Source organism: Daphnia pulicaria, chromosome 9 (genome assembly GCF_021234035.1).
Source record: "Daphnia pulicaria isolate SC F1-1A chromosome 9, SC_F0-13Bv2, whole genome shotgun sequence".
In the NCBI taxonomy this organism is placed as follows: domain Eukaryota; kingdom Metazoa; phylum Arthropoda; class Branchiopoda; order Diplostraca; family Daphniidae; genus Daphnia; species Daphnia pulicaria.
The window spans coordinates 254,567-269,942 of record NC_060921.1 but is presented as its reverse complement, the minus strand read 5'-3'; the positions used below and the strand labels follow the sequence as shown (position 1 = coordinate 269,942).

Here is a 15,376-nt window from a genome sequence, read left to right as displayed (position 1 = left end):
AATTGTGAAATTCTATATTTATAATGAGGTAGTTTAAAATATACAGTAGAAAGAAAATTCGATTTTAATAATTTATTTGAACATGTCGTGTTATTGTATAAAGAGCGAAATGTTATGAAAAGTTAGGTTGATAATGTTTCCGTGGTTTTTTTTCCGAGAAAAAGTTAAATCTCATTGCAATTTCATCATGACATTCCTGGTTTTCACACAACTAGCCAACATAGGACATTTTTGTTTACTTAGGGAAAAGGGACAAAAGATTTGCATTTTCAATTTATCTAAATCTAAACAATTTATCAGTCTTGAATTACAGCAACTTCTCAGCTTCACCAATGGATCATATCTGGAACGACGGCGTACGATTAAACTGAAACGAGAACGGAGATTTAGTTACTATTCAACAATTAAAAAACTATTAATCCAGCATTACCTCAACATATATAGAAGTAGCAAGAGAACACACCAACAAAATGCCAGACAGCCATCAGGCAACACCAACCATTTTGCACACAACAGCTCAACACAGAATGGACACCAAAAGTCCAAAATGGTATTTTGAAGTCTGATGTTGAACAGCAAGTCTGCAGAAGCTCCATATCAGTGGATCTCTCAATCGGAAAATGACTGCCACACTAGCCATCACCACCATTAACAGCTTCAACACCAAACTGACAAAGGAATCTGACTAAGCAATAAAACATAAGTTAACCAAGAACATTTTCAAACAAATAAAAAAAGGAAAACTCAATTCTGTTCAAGAAAAGCTATAGTTAAAGAAAATTGTAACTTTTCACAAGCTGATGAAAATCTTTTCACAAAGGCTCTTATTTGAAGGAGTTTGTAATTGTCAAATGTCATCTAAATCAAAGTTTTATGCCCAACTGGAGTAATTTCAAAGCTAAGAACACATACTACAATTTAAGCAAAAAAATGCAAACCCACTCAAGGTTTCTTTCAAGTAAATTGTCACCATTTCAGATTTCCTGTCTTCTGCACGATTTCATCTCACAACATGGTAGGGACCACAGAGGCATCTTGTTGATTTGGCACTGCACGTTGAGAACAACATCCACCAACCTGCCAAAAAATAAATTAGATTAGTAAAAGACTTTTCAAACTACTATAAACCAAATCCATGTTTTCACAAGCTTGATTCAAGTTCATTTCTCGACTGAATAATTCACAAAATAAATCACAGAAAATATTTGCAACTAATGTGTAACTTTAGATTACAAATAAATGTATGATAATTGGTAATTTAAAAAGCTCAATTTCTATCAGAAACTAAATCACAGAATTTTAATGTGGAAATAAAGTCTTGGGATTATTAAGTTTCTCAACATTATTACTTGTACTGTTCTAAAGTACTTTGACATGACCAAACGTGGAACATGCAGCAAGAAACGACATTTTGAACAAGTGTGTAACAGGCATGGCCACATGGAATCGGCTAGTATAAATTTAAGGCATGTTACCCGTAAATTAACAGTAAAAAACGTTAAGAATTAAGAGTAGGAATTACCTTTTTTTATGAAGAACTATGTCAGGAAAGAAAGTACCCAGCAATGGTGAACCTTCTCGGCCAGCGTCTCGGTACAAAAAGAATGTTAATAAGTTTCTCCGTACCCGACTACCCGCGTACCGTTTGGGCGTTTTCTCGTCTCGAAACTATGGTGACCCCCCCTCCAGTACATCCCTCTACCAACACAGGCTGAATAGTTCAATCCCTAAACACACTGAAATATTTAGCCACCTAGTGACAGCACTTAAGCATCCAATTCCACGGACGATAGAGTGGGACGGAAAACGAAAATAAACCAAAAATGTCATCTCCGTGAAATAGATTTAGTAGTCATACGGCCGGAAGAGTTACTGACCTTTTCATTTGGACTGTCTGTAGTGATCAGGTCGTACGAATTGTTTGGCTGCTATTTGGACGGATCGACGCCAAATGAAGACGACGCTGTTGGTGTTTTGCCATCCAACTCCAGCGGAAGAGCGCCAACGTTGTTCCCTTGTTCTGCAATGATTGATGACTGATCGGGAGCTTCCGGTGGGGAACTGATTTCCTCTTTCTCTGGGAGTGCTGCCGTGGATGGTAAGATGGTCTCCAGAGGCAAATCGGCAACGGTGATGGGTAGGCCTATGGCTGATGGACCCTCCGGGACAGGTACAATTGGATACGTTAGCGGAAGTTCCGCTGGATTAGAATGTGCTTCCGCAGTTGGTGAATGATAGAGTTCAGATGTAGTCAGAAGCTCTTATTCTGGAAGAAACTTGGAATAGGAAGGATCCTCCAGCTTCTGAATTGGTTCTTGAATTGGCTCTTGAAAATTAGATGACGTCACTGTTTCAACTGAATCTGAATTGCATAATCCGCTGCTAACATCTGTTGGCAGTGCTGGAAGCTCGGTCTCGTCAGGTGAGTCAGGATAATTTCTGATTGGGCCAGTGTTATCAATTGCTTCCGGTTCATCTAAGGGAACGGCCTCAGCAGTCGTCGGTAGGAAGGATTGGCCAGGAGTCACTGCAACATCAGCTCCATTCTCATCATTAGGATTAAGGTGATAATTTTGATCGCTGCGAGGAACTCGTTGAATGTTGGCCAGTATGTTGCGTAATTTCAAAGCAGACGTACGAGGTGAACGAACCGGACTGGAGTAACTGCAGCCTAGCTGAAATAAAACCAGGCAAGCTACAGCCACTGCGCTATTTCTCTTCTGCATTCAAAATGGACAAATATTATCTTAGTGCATGGTTATAAAATGAATATTATAATTTGAGGCCTATAATTACGTTGAGTAAATTCATGTTGCTCGGTGCGGTGCTGGTTGTGGTGTCTGTTTTAGTTTCTAACTGGATGTGAGTGAACGACTAAGATAGCGACGGACTTGTATAGCGCTGGCAAATAACTTGATTTCCACCACAGCAGTCGCTTTCTCCGCAGTTTTCCTGCCATTATATAAACCCACGTACAAAAACCCAGAACCGCAAAAATCATTTTGAAAAATGTTTTAAATCGTTTCTTGTATACCGTTATCGCTGCCGGTTGCCCAGCAGAGAAACGGTTTCGGGGGTTTCGGAGCTGTTCGCGGTAAGCAGCTTCAAGCTGAAGGGCCACGTTTTCCCTCTTAACGGCGTCAAAAAGCATCTTCATGGCAAGAGCTCGATCCTGTTCAATCTTCCCTGTCGCGATTCTAGCCTTTGGCTTCTTCAATGGCCATATCTTGTCCAGCGTTCATTTCAGCGTCGGATTTCTAGAAGAAATATGTGAAATATCAGGTGTGTGGCTAGAAAGGGATCAATTATTTCACTTACAGCAACTTCAGCGTCAAGGAATTTGGCTGACCAAAGTTTCTTCACAGCATACACACCCAAGATGGCAATGGATAGACCAGCGTAGAATTCACGTTCCATGATGTAGATTGTCTTGCTGCACAAATAGGTAGCCAAACCCAGTCTGAAAGTGTAGGGACCTGATTTCAAAGCTGCAAAATGTAGGTTTCATCTTTTTCACGCAAAATAATTGAAAGTTACCAATACAAGCGATGAAGCCCATGTGTACTTTGCCAGGATACACTTGACGGACTGGTCTTGGAAAGTTTACCACATCTCTTTCTGTGCATTTTGTTGTAGCAGCAGCTGCCGCTTTGAGGTGGCCGCGAGGTCTGTGTCATCCGAATAGGCTGAATGGCTGAGCGAACTAAGCCGATCAAATAGAAATGTGTTAGGAACTGAATTTCTACATCGTAACAAAGTTGGCATCTAAATTGAATTCCTTTATCAATCAAATTAAAAGGTTGAATTTTTACCCGGTTTCAATTTTATCCTTGACAGCATATTGACTCAATTGCTGAATATTGAGGTGATACAATAAAAACAATAAAGCTAGTCGAAATCCGAACACAGGGTACCGGCAGCAAGTGATAACAATGGCGGACGAGAAGAAACTGCAGGTTCAAGTTAAAAACTATTAAAAATGGAAATCGCTTTATTTCTAAGTTTAAAATTCATTATGACTTTCACATTTTTTTTTATTTAACGAAATAAAATACATTAATTCAAAATCCAAAATAATTTAATAAATAGTCCAAATAATTATTTTTTTGTTTTCTAGTGACTTGAGTGGTGGTTAGAGGGCATGTGACGTTTAGGCCAGTGACGTCACGAACTTGTTCAGGCGTTCGACACGACACTACTGACGTTCGACACTAAAAACAAAGAAACGAAAATGGCTTCTTCGCCGAGTGTTTATGATCTTATTTCCCAAGCCGTTGATACAAACTCAGTTTCCGAAATGAATTCCGCCATATCCTCATTCTCACGGTTTGAAATTTTGGCCAGTTTATCCCAGTGCAACCATGAAGATGAAACACCTCTAGTAGTCGCCATGAAGAAAAATCATCTTGTGGTGTTCAGAGAGTTAGTGCAAATTGTAAAAAATGAATTTCTTGTGAATGTTGAGTCTGGGCCAACTTGTTCACTGATCATTGTTAAACTTTTTTCAAATAAAATTCCAATTTTGGAATTGATTGATAACATGGTTGATGTGGGTGAGTGGCAGTGCGATGTGTTGGTGAGTGCAATGTCTTGGTGGAACTTTATTGCCAACTCTTGCATCGAGTCCCACTCCATCCCTCGACAAGCAAAGATTACTGCATTGGAACTTCTTGGTGCTGCTTTTTTCTTTGCAACGATTTACAATCCCGATACAGATTGTTTACTTCAACAAACAGTGTATGGACTAAAGTGCTGGGAAGAAGCCACTATTCTTCGTTTCTACCCAGGTGAACTCCCTTTACCCAAGATACCTTTGGGGATTTCTGACAAAATTTTTGGATCTGCAACTGAATTCATGTCATTGGAAAAAATTGAAGAATGGGGACAAGAGTTGCGTCGTTTTGAAGCATCAAATCAAAATTTTCCATCTCTGCGTCAAACCCTCTGCATTCAGGCTCTTCTTGTGCTCAATAGAATTTGTAGTCAAGCCAATCCCAAACCATCTAGTCCCTGCTGCCTCTATCTGGAGAGTTTATTTGCGTATGGAACTTACTCGCTTTATTGCTCTAGTCAATACAGTCATGTGCGTTTTGTGATCTGTACTTACCTACTACTCCTGGAACAAATGACTGGATTCGACCCGAAAATGACTAACCCCAGAGCCATTCAACTTTTCAATTATGTCCTACCTAAAATATTAAACTGTTTCACCAAATTGCTAAATAGATCGGACTACAGCCCAGAACAAGTTGAATTTTCTCCGGCAGATTGTCTGGCGGTAATAAAATTCTGCACCACGATTGCAACATTTTTCCCAAAACCGACTGTCTTTTCAAGTCCTCACACTCCTGAGCTCTTTCGAAGAGCTTGGCATTTTATTTCGATAATCCTGGTTGAATATTTTCCTCATCAGTTGAACGATCGAGACCAGAAAGAGTTGGAGAAATACATCTTGAATGACATCCGCTACAACGAAAAAGACACGTCTACTCTACTGCATGCATGCATGCATGCTCCAGTATACCTACGTCGCTACTGCTCGTATCCCCACTTACCTCTGAAAAGCATCCATCTGTTCCTTGAACTCGGCGTAGACCCGAACGCCACCGATAATTATGGAAGAACTGCCCTTCACATCTTGGCTCAACTCAGGAAAAGCTATTCTGATAGCGGATTGCACCAACGAATGTTTAAAACCCTGGTGCAAGCCGGAGGCCATTTGGACATGGCGACACCGGAAGGTGAAACAGTCATCAGCATGCTGAAGGATACTACACGTGAAGATGATGGTAGACATCCCTATTTTGATTCTGTAATCAATGGCGTCTTTCCGCTATCCTGTATCTGCGCTCGAGTTATTCGGCAGAATGGGATTCCATTCCACGACGATCGAATTCCACTTAATCTCCAGACTTTCGTCTCTTGGCATAGCAGCGTACGCGGTAAAATTAAGAAATCAAAAATCGTATTCTTTAACTAATTTTTTTGTTTATCTATATTTAGGACAATCTGGAACCCAAGATAAACAGTAATTCCACCGAATTCCACATCTCAAGAAAATGAAAATCATCTTGTGATCGATTGATAGCTGTGAATTCCGTTTTGAACTGTTGGCCAATTTCTCAATGGTCTCGTCTTGAACTTGTGTTCCAAATTTCATTTTTGTTTGTGTTGCTGTTGCATTTCAAAACCTGGTTTCTTTGATTAGTTGGACCTAGAAATTCTTTCCGAGTGTGGTTGAGTTGTGTGCAAAATTATCAATAGAAAATGTGGTTGACATTTGTCAGTCCATGGATTCAATTTTGTTTTTTTTATTTCAAGAACTGAACAATTTGTTGGCGTGTACATACATGGTTGAAAAATTGATCATTCGAATATCAAGGGTTTTAAGGTGTTTGTCACATTTTAATTTCTTTAAAATTTCAATGGAGAGGCAGGTAAAATAAAAATCTGGTATGCATTAATGCTCTGAAGTAGTACACCGGTCCACTTAGGAATGGTTCCGTCTTTTTATTCCCATCGCATCTTAATGAAAGATAAAAAGTGTTTTATATTGAAGTTACATGCGAAACAAACAAAAGATTCCGTAAATGATGTATTCTTTCATTCCTAACGAAATTGCATATAGCTTGTGATGAAACCGGCAATAGCAATTATCAATATACACGAAAATGGGAAAAGGTGATGGTCCAACCAATCTAAATAACGTCACCAGCATCGTTGTAGATTCATTCCAATTATATAAATCATTCCGATCATAATAAAATTAATTTAAAAAAAGGGATAAGTGGCGGGTGAAATTATGGCGGCCGCCAATCCTGTGCTGGATTGGTGGGCGATGTGCGTGCTGGATTCAGGGTGAAACTGTGCTGGTACGGATGATAGTCGATTCCGGGTAAAATTAATTCGGCCGAAGCGACCAGATTAGTAGCGACGAAGGGTTGGAGGTTCAGCAGCAGACGATAATGCTCCATTACCGAAGATGTCACCACCCAGCAGGTGCTCTTGAAAAAGGTTGGCTGTAACGATCGCAGATTCAAGGGGGAAACCCGATGAGGTCTGAACGTAGTCGTTAAAAATTTTGTGACGGTTAAGTTGTTCAACTATTTTCTGATTGCGAAACATGTTGCACAGCCGAGTGTCACCTCCCTCGGCGGAGGAGAAGCGCAGGATGAAGAAAAGCAAAGAGTCTGCGAAGGTTTGACTTGACTGACTCCGCCAATGGGCCCATTCTTCGATGACATTCTCTACTCCATTTTCAATCCTAGCGACGACGACGATGTCCGGAAGCTGAACACGGGGGTAATGCAGCCGTGGATGTGGTGCACGTTGTTACGGAAGCCACAATTGTAACTGAAGTATTTCTTACAAATGAAGTTGATGGGTTAAAAATCGAGGACTGTGATACGAGTCTGCTGTAGTCGACTTGAGCAGAAGAATCAATAAGTTGATGTCCACCATCGTGAAAATCCTCCGGGTTGTTGTTGTGCAAACTTAACGGATTCTGTACCGTCAACACCACAAAGACGGACAGGATCAGAATGGAGATTTCAATCGGCTCCATATTTTCTTAACGTTTCCTCTGATAATTAAACCTGTAGACGAATACGACATCAGTAAATTGCGTCATACAATAAAACAGGATCGGAGTCTCAATTAATAGCACGCAATTTCAGATTAACCCAAGGCTTATGGCTGTAAAACCGTATGAAACCGCACATCATTCAATGACACAAATTACGCAATTAGATATATAATGTCTATGTTTAGCTTACCGAAATGAATGGCGAATGGTGACGAACAAGTCGATTTGATGCGAGTCACAGCCGTTTTTAAAAGGCCAGTCGAATCCACGACGCATTTTCTCTGCTCCAAATTAATCCCACGGGTGAGTTCAACGGCTCATTCCACCTGTTAATTACCAGACAGTAAACACTCGTACACGTTGTCTTTAATTAAAAACAATCTAACATATTGGCCACATTAAATCGTGCATTCCAGTTGTCCGTCATGATAATAAGACAGCTTGTTAATTCATGACCTAATCATCCCCGTAAAAAACAATTTCATGGAGCGTTAACCTTGACCTGAAATAAATTCAAAGTGTAGATTAAATAATCGATAAGCAATAAGGCACTAGTACCATGGCAGAATAGCGATTTCTGCAGACAAGCACGTAGGCGCAAACAGAATAACAAATGTCTTAATAAATCAAAGAAGTCATTACCCATTGCATCTTCTGCAGTTTTTACAAGGCCAATACTTCACATTTTTTTGAAGTTGATGTAATAAAAAGTGTAATCTTGGTTATTCAATACAAAAAAGTTTCAACTGTGCATCAAGACATCAACAGTTTTCCGTGAACTAAACTACTAAAGCCATCCAAATAATTAACCAAATTACAAAATAAACTCAATGAACTTTTAAGAATTTGATTTTAAATTTCAGGCTAATCAATAACTCACGGATTAAGCTGCGATAAGTTTCGACCAAATTACAATTTCTTGCAGATGAGTTTGTGCATTGGCCAATGAGAATGCTGACACTCGACACTGCAGTAAACAGTGGAACGGCAACGACTGCAAAACTTCAACTTCTCAGGGATTTTCTTACAAGCGGCACAGCACTTCTCGTCAGCTGGTTCTTCCTTGATGCTTTTCTTCAATACGGAATCCTGGTAGAGAGGCGAAAGGAAAGTAGCAAGCCAAGGACTGCTACCTCCTAGAGGAATATTCTTCTTCTGCCATTTACTGGGCACGATTCTGTTAGCGGGAAATCAGAAAATCAGTTATGGAAAAACAAAATTGAAGTAAGTAAGTCAATTACCTAGTGGAGTTCAAACGCAGGAGAAAACGAAACAATTGAAATTCTTCTTCGCTCTCGGCATCCATTTTCTTCTGAATGTTGTTGGGTGTCCCAAGTGGAAAAACTTTCGCAAAAATCTTACGCTGATCCGTTTCTTTTTCTTTAGGCACAGTTGGTTTAATCATATAAACATTCTGTCCAAGTTTTCGCGAAAGGATACCATTGAGAGCAGTAATCAGCAAAATTGGGGTTCCCGTTGGGGAAGTAAGAAGGGGCCGATGGAGTTTCAGTAGGTAACAATCGTCATTTCGACCGTAACTGGCAAATTCAGCATCACTGGTCACCAATATCATAAGGTTGAGACGCAATTTATCCAAAGCAGAACACTTTGAATCACGAAAATGGGCAACACTAACTTCCTCCGATAAAAATTGACTGCTCAGATGGTGTTCCACATTCTTGCATCTTTCTTCAGAGTTGAGTGGCTTGTTTTTCCAGGGAACTAAATCGCCAATTATCCATTTAGACTTTTTATTGTGAAACTCGCACGGCCAGGGCTCCAGCAGGGATTTCTTCAACAACAAATCGACATGTCGACTATTTGGATGGAGCGTTGCTTGAACATTATTCGCAAGGATCGGAAATGGAAATGTTAATGACAAAGGTTTGATTTCGCTGGGTTGAGTCAATGAAACTGTGACGTCATGGCAGGATTCGCAGGGGGCCTCCTCGTTAGTGGATATCTTCAATCCTATAAAAAAATGGAAAGCTTAATAAAGGGTTCATAGAATATAAATGCACCGATTTAAAATGTAACATTAGTCACCTGAAACGTTTCCATCACATTCAATGGCAATCCTAAGGGTGTACTGTTCTTCTGACTCGATACAACTTTCGACCTTCATGTACATTTTATTTTTAGGATCCAGTAGAAGTTGAGGTTTGTTTTGACCAATCGGGTAAGGTACAAGATATTCCTCTACCCGCATTGATTTAAAAGACTCTAAGAGTAGTAGTGGCATTCCATTGAAAGCATTGACAACAATCGCAGTGTACGTTTCATCGAAACCATGATCACAAGCCAGTAAAAACGACACAGTCTCCAGTTTTATTCCTTTTGAAGTATGATTGAATTCAAATTCAAAATTTTCGATGAAGTGAACATCGGGTCCGGATAAGTCACGACTAAGAACAAAAGAAGCTTTCCGGACCAAAACTAGCCGAATTAGAGGGGAAGGCTCTTCATTAGACATCACTATGGACTGAATAACAGCTGACAATTTCATCATTTTCTTCCCATTCTTCCAATCCTCCAATGTTTCTCTTGCCAGAATGAATTGGGGAGCAATTTCAAGCTGACGTATATCTGGTAACCAACAATCATGTCCCAGCCGCTTGGTCATTGAATCCAAAATGTAGTTGAATGTTAGGGGAGTGTAGTAGATTTCACTTCCAGCACTGTTTGTGTCACTGTTTGTTGGAGATACAGGATTTGGTAATGTTATTTGATGACAAAGTTTGGCCAACTTTGTTAGGCATCGATTTAAATCAGGTGAAGGGTCCAATTTTATGTTCTGAAATTTTGGTACTTTCTCCCAGCAAAGAATCACTGGGCGTCTTTTTCGATGGGTATTGCAACGCAAGTAATCTACGGCAGAATCCCTTAATTCAACATGGTCAGCCAATCTCAACCCGTAAATAGTCGGAATCATACTCAATGGAGCACAAAGGGATGTCTCGACGATATTGTTAGCCGAATGATGACTGTCAGTTATTATTGTGGTGTAAAAAATTGCATTCGGGTTGTCCGACAACTTTTGGCAGCATGCAACAACTAAATTGGCTAACCCAACACGACTCACGAAACCAGAGCAGTCGATGACGTCAAACTTGTTTGCGTCTGAGTAGCAATGTTTTAAGGCTTCTTCTAAGTGAAAAACGATTTTGACTGTTGGAATCCGGCTGCGATAGGAAGACACCAACCTCTTGAGTATTTCGGAGCAGGAGTGGGTCATGATTTGTTCATCTGAAGTAATCAGCTCTCCTTTTTCCATTGGCAGATAACTATCAAACGGAGTAAATAAGGAGTAAATTTTCCAATCATGGGTCTTGGGGATCAGCAAAGTTGGGTTGACGCACACTGGTTTGCTGTGGTTTTTTTTAAGGTGGCTGCTGCCGTTTCTGTAGTATTCAAGCACTTCATTGCTAATCTTTTTTTTAACAAAAGGAGCAAATCCTATGAACCCTTCACGAAGTTGAAACTGCTTAACCAGTTCATTTAGTGAGGCAGCGAAGAGATCAGCATTGTTTAGTTCTGCTTTTTCTTGTAAAAGTCCTGGATACATGACATCCCACAAGTCCAGCAAGCACTGATTCCTAAAAAATAAATATGGAAGAATTAGTCTGCACCACTATAATTATAATCCTATTTAATTAAAGCCAAAGTTACCTTTGTCCCCAGACTTTTCTCAAGAGTGATTCAGAATCGGGTTTGTTTTTGGAGGAAACAATATGCCAGTTGCTCCACAAACTCTTCAATTTTTCAAGGTGACTATTGTTTGGAATTGAGACATTATCTGGTAATTTCTCATTCAACAACTCCTTCACAACAGAAAGAAACCTCTTCCTGGTTTCTTCTGGCCAATCCATATTGTACCACACATCCCACAGAAAACCAAAATCTTCATCATTGTCGGGATTGAAATCACTTGCTGAGACAATTTTCAAAATTATGATATTTCGAGCCAAGACAGAAGGATGAAAATCGTTGAGATGAATCTCTAACTTTTGAGGATTCTTGGAAGTTGTTGCTTGAAAGGTATTTCTTAGATCACCACAACCCAATAAAAGAACCTTAGGAATGAAAAACATCGAGAGTAAATGGGTGATTGCTTCAACAATACATAGTTATATTTATAAATATATCAAATATTCAACAATAGTTGCGAGAAAATACCTTGGCCACTTTATCCACGTCGGTAATATTTCCTACAAAACAGAAATCCTTGAGAACGTTTCGAACTCGTGTGTTCGTGAAAGGACGGAAAGGTACATATTCCGTTTTATAATCGCTTTCTATCAGCTCACGTCTTACCGGATCCGGAGATAACATTTTCTTCTATTTTCAAATCCAAATAAACTGATATGTTGAAGTAAGAATGGTCAAATACTATAATAATACCTTACGTTTATAACAAGCTTTCAGGGTTTCGGACTTTTGGCATGCTTTCCACAATCTGCACCGTGCACCAATTGCACCATGCCTTTACCACAGACTAAGAGTCGCTGTCAATGAAATAGTAATAGTCGAGCCAAAAGTCGTGCGCAGTTTACACCAATGCGCACCACAGCGGCCGATAGCACAACTATATTGTTATTACGCTTGACACCCAATGTAGGCCCAATCCTTTGTTCGACAAGCGGTTCTCGACTAACTAACCCAACAGTTGATGGATATCACCCAATTCCGCGCGAAAGAAAAAGCAGCGGGGGGTTTGGTTTTTTTTTACAGCAGAGAGAGAAAGAAAAAGACAATAGAATTAATAGATGAACTTTTGAAAAAACGTGAATGAAATTAACTTCAAAAATTTCGATTTCTTTCCGTCACGATCACTAGATGGCGTTGCTTATTAAATGTCATATGATAATGGGTGATTAAATAGCCCAAAAAAGGTGAAACGCCCGCTCGGGAATATCCGCGGCGGTGGTTATGAGTCACGGCGTCGCCTTTCAAGGACTTTTCTCGTTATAATAATCACAGCAGTTGCCCGTTAAATGTTTTTCTTTTCCCTTTTTGTTGGTTGTTGTTGTGTTGCGCTGATTTATCATCATCGCATCCCCCAGCGTGTGATGTTAATTAGAATAAGACAAAGGACCAACAAAAAAAGGAAATCCCCCGACCGCCCGTCGACTTGATATCATCGCACGCAACCGAATCAAACATTAAATTTATTCGTCCACAATCGAGTAATAATTTTAAAAAATCCTGCTGTTATAAAATTATGCAGTTTAATTACATTAATTGATTTAGCTTAAATTTATTATCTTTTATATTGAACGCAATTTTGTATGACTTCTTCGTACGATCATTTCGTGTGTATCACCACCACCGCCACCACTAACAGACCTGTGCAGACTTCTAGCAGGAATTTTATTTCCATTAAACAAAGGAACAACTGATCGACAGCAAGCTAGATGCACTTTTACGGAGGGCGTTAAAATCAATTCAATTTTATAAGAGTATAGCGACATTGCAACAACTGATACGCAGAGCCCAGACTCTCTTAAATAAGAATTACGACAGAATCAGCCAACTTTGTAGGCACGAAACGCACAGAAATGATTTGATAAAAGTGAAGTGGAATAAATGAAAGCAAGCGGGTTCCATTGGGATAATCAACTGGAAAGTCACTTGTCCGGCAGGATCGACTGGAGTGGCGGCATCCCCTGGTTTCCGCTGGGTTTTGTCCTTCTCTCCATCCGAGTCCACCGTAACTGCCGCCAATATCCCAGTCAGTAAAACATAAACGACAAATGATCAAAGATTTGATATTTACTGCCAGCCAGAGGTATCCAGCCCCATATCCGCCGCTGTTGTGGCCATGGTTATGACGGAGGTCAGCTGTTAAACCATCCGCACCTGGAACAGCTGCGGTAGAAGTAGGATCGGCGGGAGAAGTTCATAAGAGCAGCGATGAATTATAGACGGGTGATCGTTTGATTACGACTGGTGAAATTTATTGATGCCAATGTCAACCCGGAGTCCTGGACCCGGGTCAACCTGTCACCCTCGAATGCATCAAAAGGAGTTCTACTTTCTTGAAATTAAACGCAATATGTAGTAACTGTACTGTTTGTTATTCATGTTAGTAAAATTAAATAAATTATCTTACTAATACCTGAGCCTGGACCGAATGGACACCCTTTCGTTTACGCGTCGAAATGGGCTAATCAACACATAAAAGTTTTTAAAACTGCCTTCTAACTAATAACCATGCTCACCCCACATGCTTAAGTAAAACTCATTTGGAATAAACAAATAAACTTTAACAATTACCACTTAGTGTACCTCGGATTGCATTAAAAATGTTATGTTTAAATGCATAAGCTACTTTCTACGCCAACTCACGCTAGTAATAGCATCGCTCTGAACGACTAGATCAATTTACTTATTGTGTGGACAGTTTTCATGACTCATTAATGTTAAATAGTTCGTTCTGTCTACTCTGTGATGAATGGAATATGTGTGGTTGAAAAGTGCAATTCACGTCAGACAATTCTTACGGAATTGTATGCAAATCTCGACTATGTCACAGCAAAATTTATTCTAAATAAAAATAAGTACTAATATTATACGTACAATCGTTGTGTTATATTAGTTGGTGACTTAATGTTAACTCTGACTCAAACACATCACTCTCGAACTCATCAATGAATAATAAATATTTATTATGTGAAAGCCTGAAAGGCATATTGTTCGCGGTCCAAAAATAACATGGGCAATCCCATATCGCATCTTTTTTCCTTCTTTCAAGAAGAGTGCATTATTTTTCGGCCACCGGGAAAATCATTTCTTGCGGACGTCGGCGCTAGCACAACCCCTGTCAGTCTGTGTTGTACTACATAGGCAATATCAACACGTTATCAATTTTTAAATTGAAGGACATTTGACTTTTCTGTTTTCTCTCTACCAGACAGCAGTCAGTATTTCACAAACGCTTTGCCAGTCTCTCCTGAGGCCCTGATTATTTGGCGGCAGTTGTCAAAGAAAAGTCAAACGTCACAAGAATCGCTTCATGTAAGCAGTGGACTAATAAATCTGAGTAACAGGAAAAACCGGGAAAAACTTTCATTGCTATCGTTGTGATAACTACATAGAACCGAAAAGTTGACGCGATTTGTTACGCAAGGCATCGAACAATGCAGTTCATTAATCCAATCGAATGAAATCGCAAATGTTATGCGTTAAAATATTTGTCAACGAGATTTTTTGACTTTTTCTGACTGCATCTTCACAAGCCCTTATGGTGATCAACTTCTCCACCATCTTCAAATCTTGCTGTGTGTTGCACCTAATTATGCAAAATTCATTCACTCAATAAAATTTTGATACTAGAGGTTGATTTTTTTCTCTATATTCAATCGAAATAAGCGGCCGAGAAAAAAAAGGAATGAGAATTGACTTGTCAACGTGTACCTACGACTTTGGTCGATAACTCGATACAGTTACATCATTCAAATGAATTTAGACAAACACCTGCTAACGCTCCCGATCTTTGAAAATTTTTTCACGAACTTTATTTTTAGTATCATATCGCGATGCTTTATACTTATTCCTAGTACATCTTATGAAAATTGTAACTGTTCGGCGGGTTTTCGTTTAGACAGCGCGTGATCTAGATTTACGAATAAATATTACTTATTTTCTGGATTCAAACCCAGTAACGTTACTATCCACAGTCAAATGTAAGACGTTGAAATAACTTTTCAGAGGAACAGAGTGGTAATGAGTGGATTTTCAGCATGACCTATACTCTCCTTCTCCATCTGAAAATGTAATTACAACGCTCAA

General features: G+C 39.5%; 2 protein-coding genes and 1 long non-coding RNA gene across 10 annotated transcripts; 1 reads left to right on the top strand and 2 right to left on the bottom strand.

Annotated features, from left to right (window-relative positions):
- Nucleotides 1-57: 57 nt before the first annotated feature.
- Nucleotides 58-3,946, bottom strand: LOC124313558. 4 transcript variants are annotated; one of them, XR_006910777.1, is made up of 10 exons: nucleotides 3,813-3,946; nucleotides 3,538-3,703; nucleotides 3,319-3,476; nucleotides 3,035-3,257; nucleotides 2,797-2,952; nucleotides 1,878-2,720; nucleotides 1,523-1,765; nucleotides 943-1,077; nucleotides 431-685; nucleotides 58-367 (listed from the first exon to the last, which is right to left on the bottom strand). It is a non-coding gene; the product is annotated as an uncharacterized LOC124313558 (long non-coding RNA). The 4 variants fall into 4 exon arrangements; XR_006910778.1 differs by having other exon boundaries at nucleotides 431-681; XR_006910780.1 differs by having other exon boundaries at nucleotides 971-1,077.
- A 174-nt stretch (nucleotides 3,947-4,120) lies between these two features.
- LOC124312979 (protein fem-1 homolog B-like) lies at nucleotides 4,121-6,300 on the top strand. Its single transcript, XM_046777605.1, has 2 exons — nucleotides 4,121-5,942; nucleotides 6,004-6,300. Exons 1-2 carry the CDS (start codon nucleotides 4,232-4,234, stop codon nucleotides 6,030-6,032), a joined length of 1,740 nt encoding a protein of 579 aa, XP_046633561.1. The 5' UTR covers nucleotides 4,121-4,231; the 3' UTR covers nucleotides 6,033-6,300.
- A 1,977-nt stretch (nucleotides 6,301-8,277) lies between these two features.
- LOC124312836 lies at nucleotides 8,278-12,111 on the bottom strand. Of its 5 annotated transcripts, none has more exons than XR_006910645.1 (7): nucleotides 11,992-12,111; nucleotides 11,762-11,923; nucleotides 11,255-11,658; nucleotides 9,632-11,181; nucleotides 8,827-9,556; nucleotides 8,432-8,762; nucleotides 8,278-8,401 (listed from the first exon to the last, which is right to left on the bottom strand). XR_006910645.1 is itself a non-coding variant. In XM_046777333.1 (7 exons), the coding sequence occupies exons 2-7, from the start codon at nucleotides 11,915-11,917 to the stop codon at nucleotides 8,495-8,497; spliced, it is 3,057 nt and encodes a 1,018-aa protein (XP_046633289.1). In that variant the 5' UTR covers nucleotides 11,918-11,923; nucleotides 11,992-12,111; the 3' UTR covers nucleotides 8,428-8,494. The 5 variants fall into 5 exon arrangements, 4 of the variants coding, with proteins under 4 accessions (XP_046633289.1, XP_046633287.1, XP_046633286.1 ...); XM_046777333.1 differs by lacking the exon at nucleotides 8,278-8,401 and having other exon boundaries at nucleotides 8,428-8,762; nucleotides 8,827-8,974; nucleotides 9,026-9,556; XM_046777331.1 differs by lacking the exon at nucleotides 8,278-8,401 and having other exon boundaries at nucleotides 8,428-8,762; nucleotides 11,987-12,111.
- Nucleotides 12,112-15,376: the final 3,265 nt, after the last annotated feature.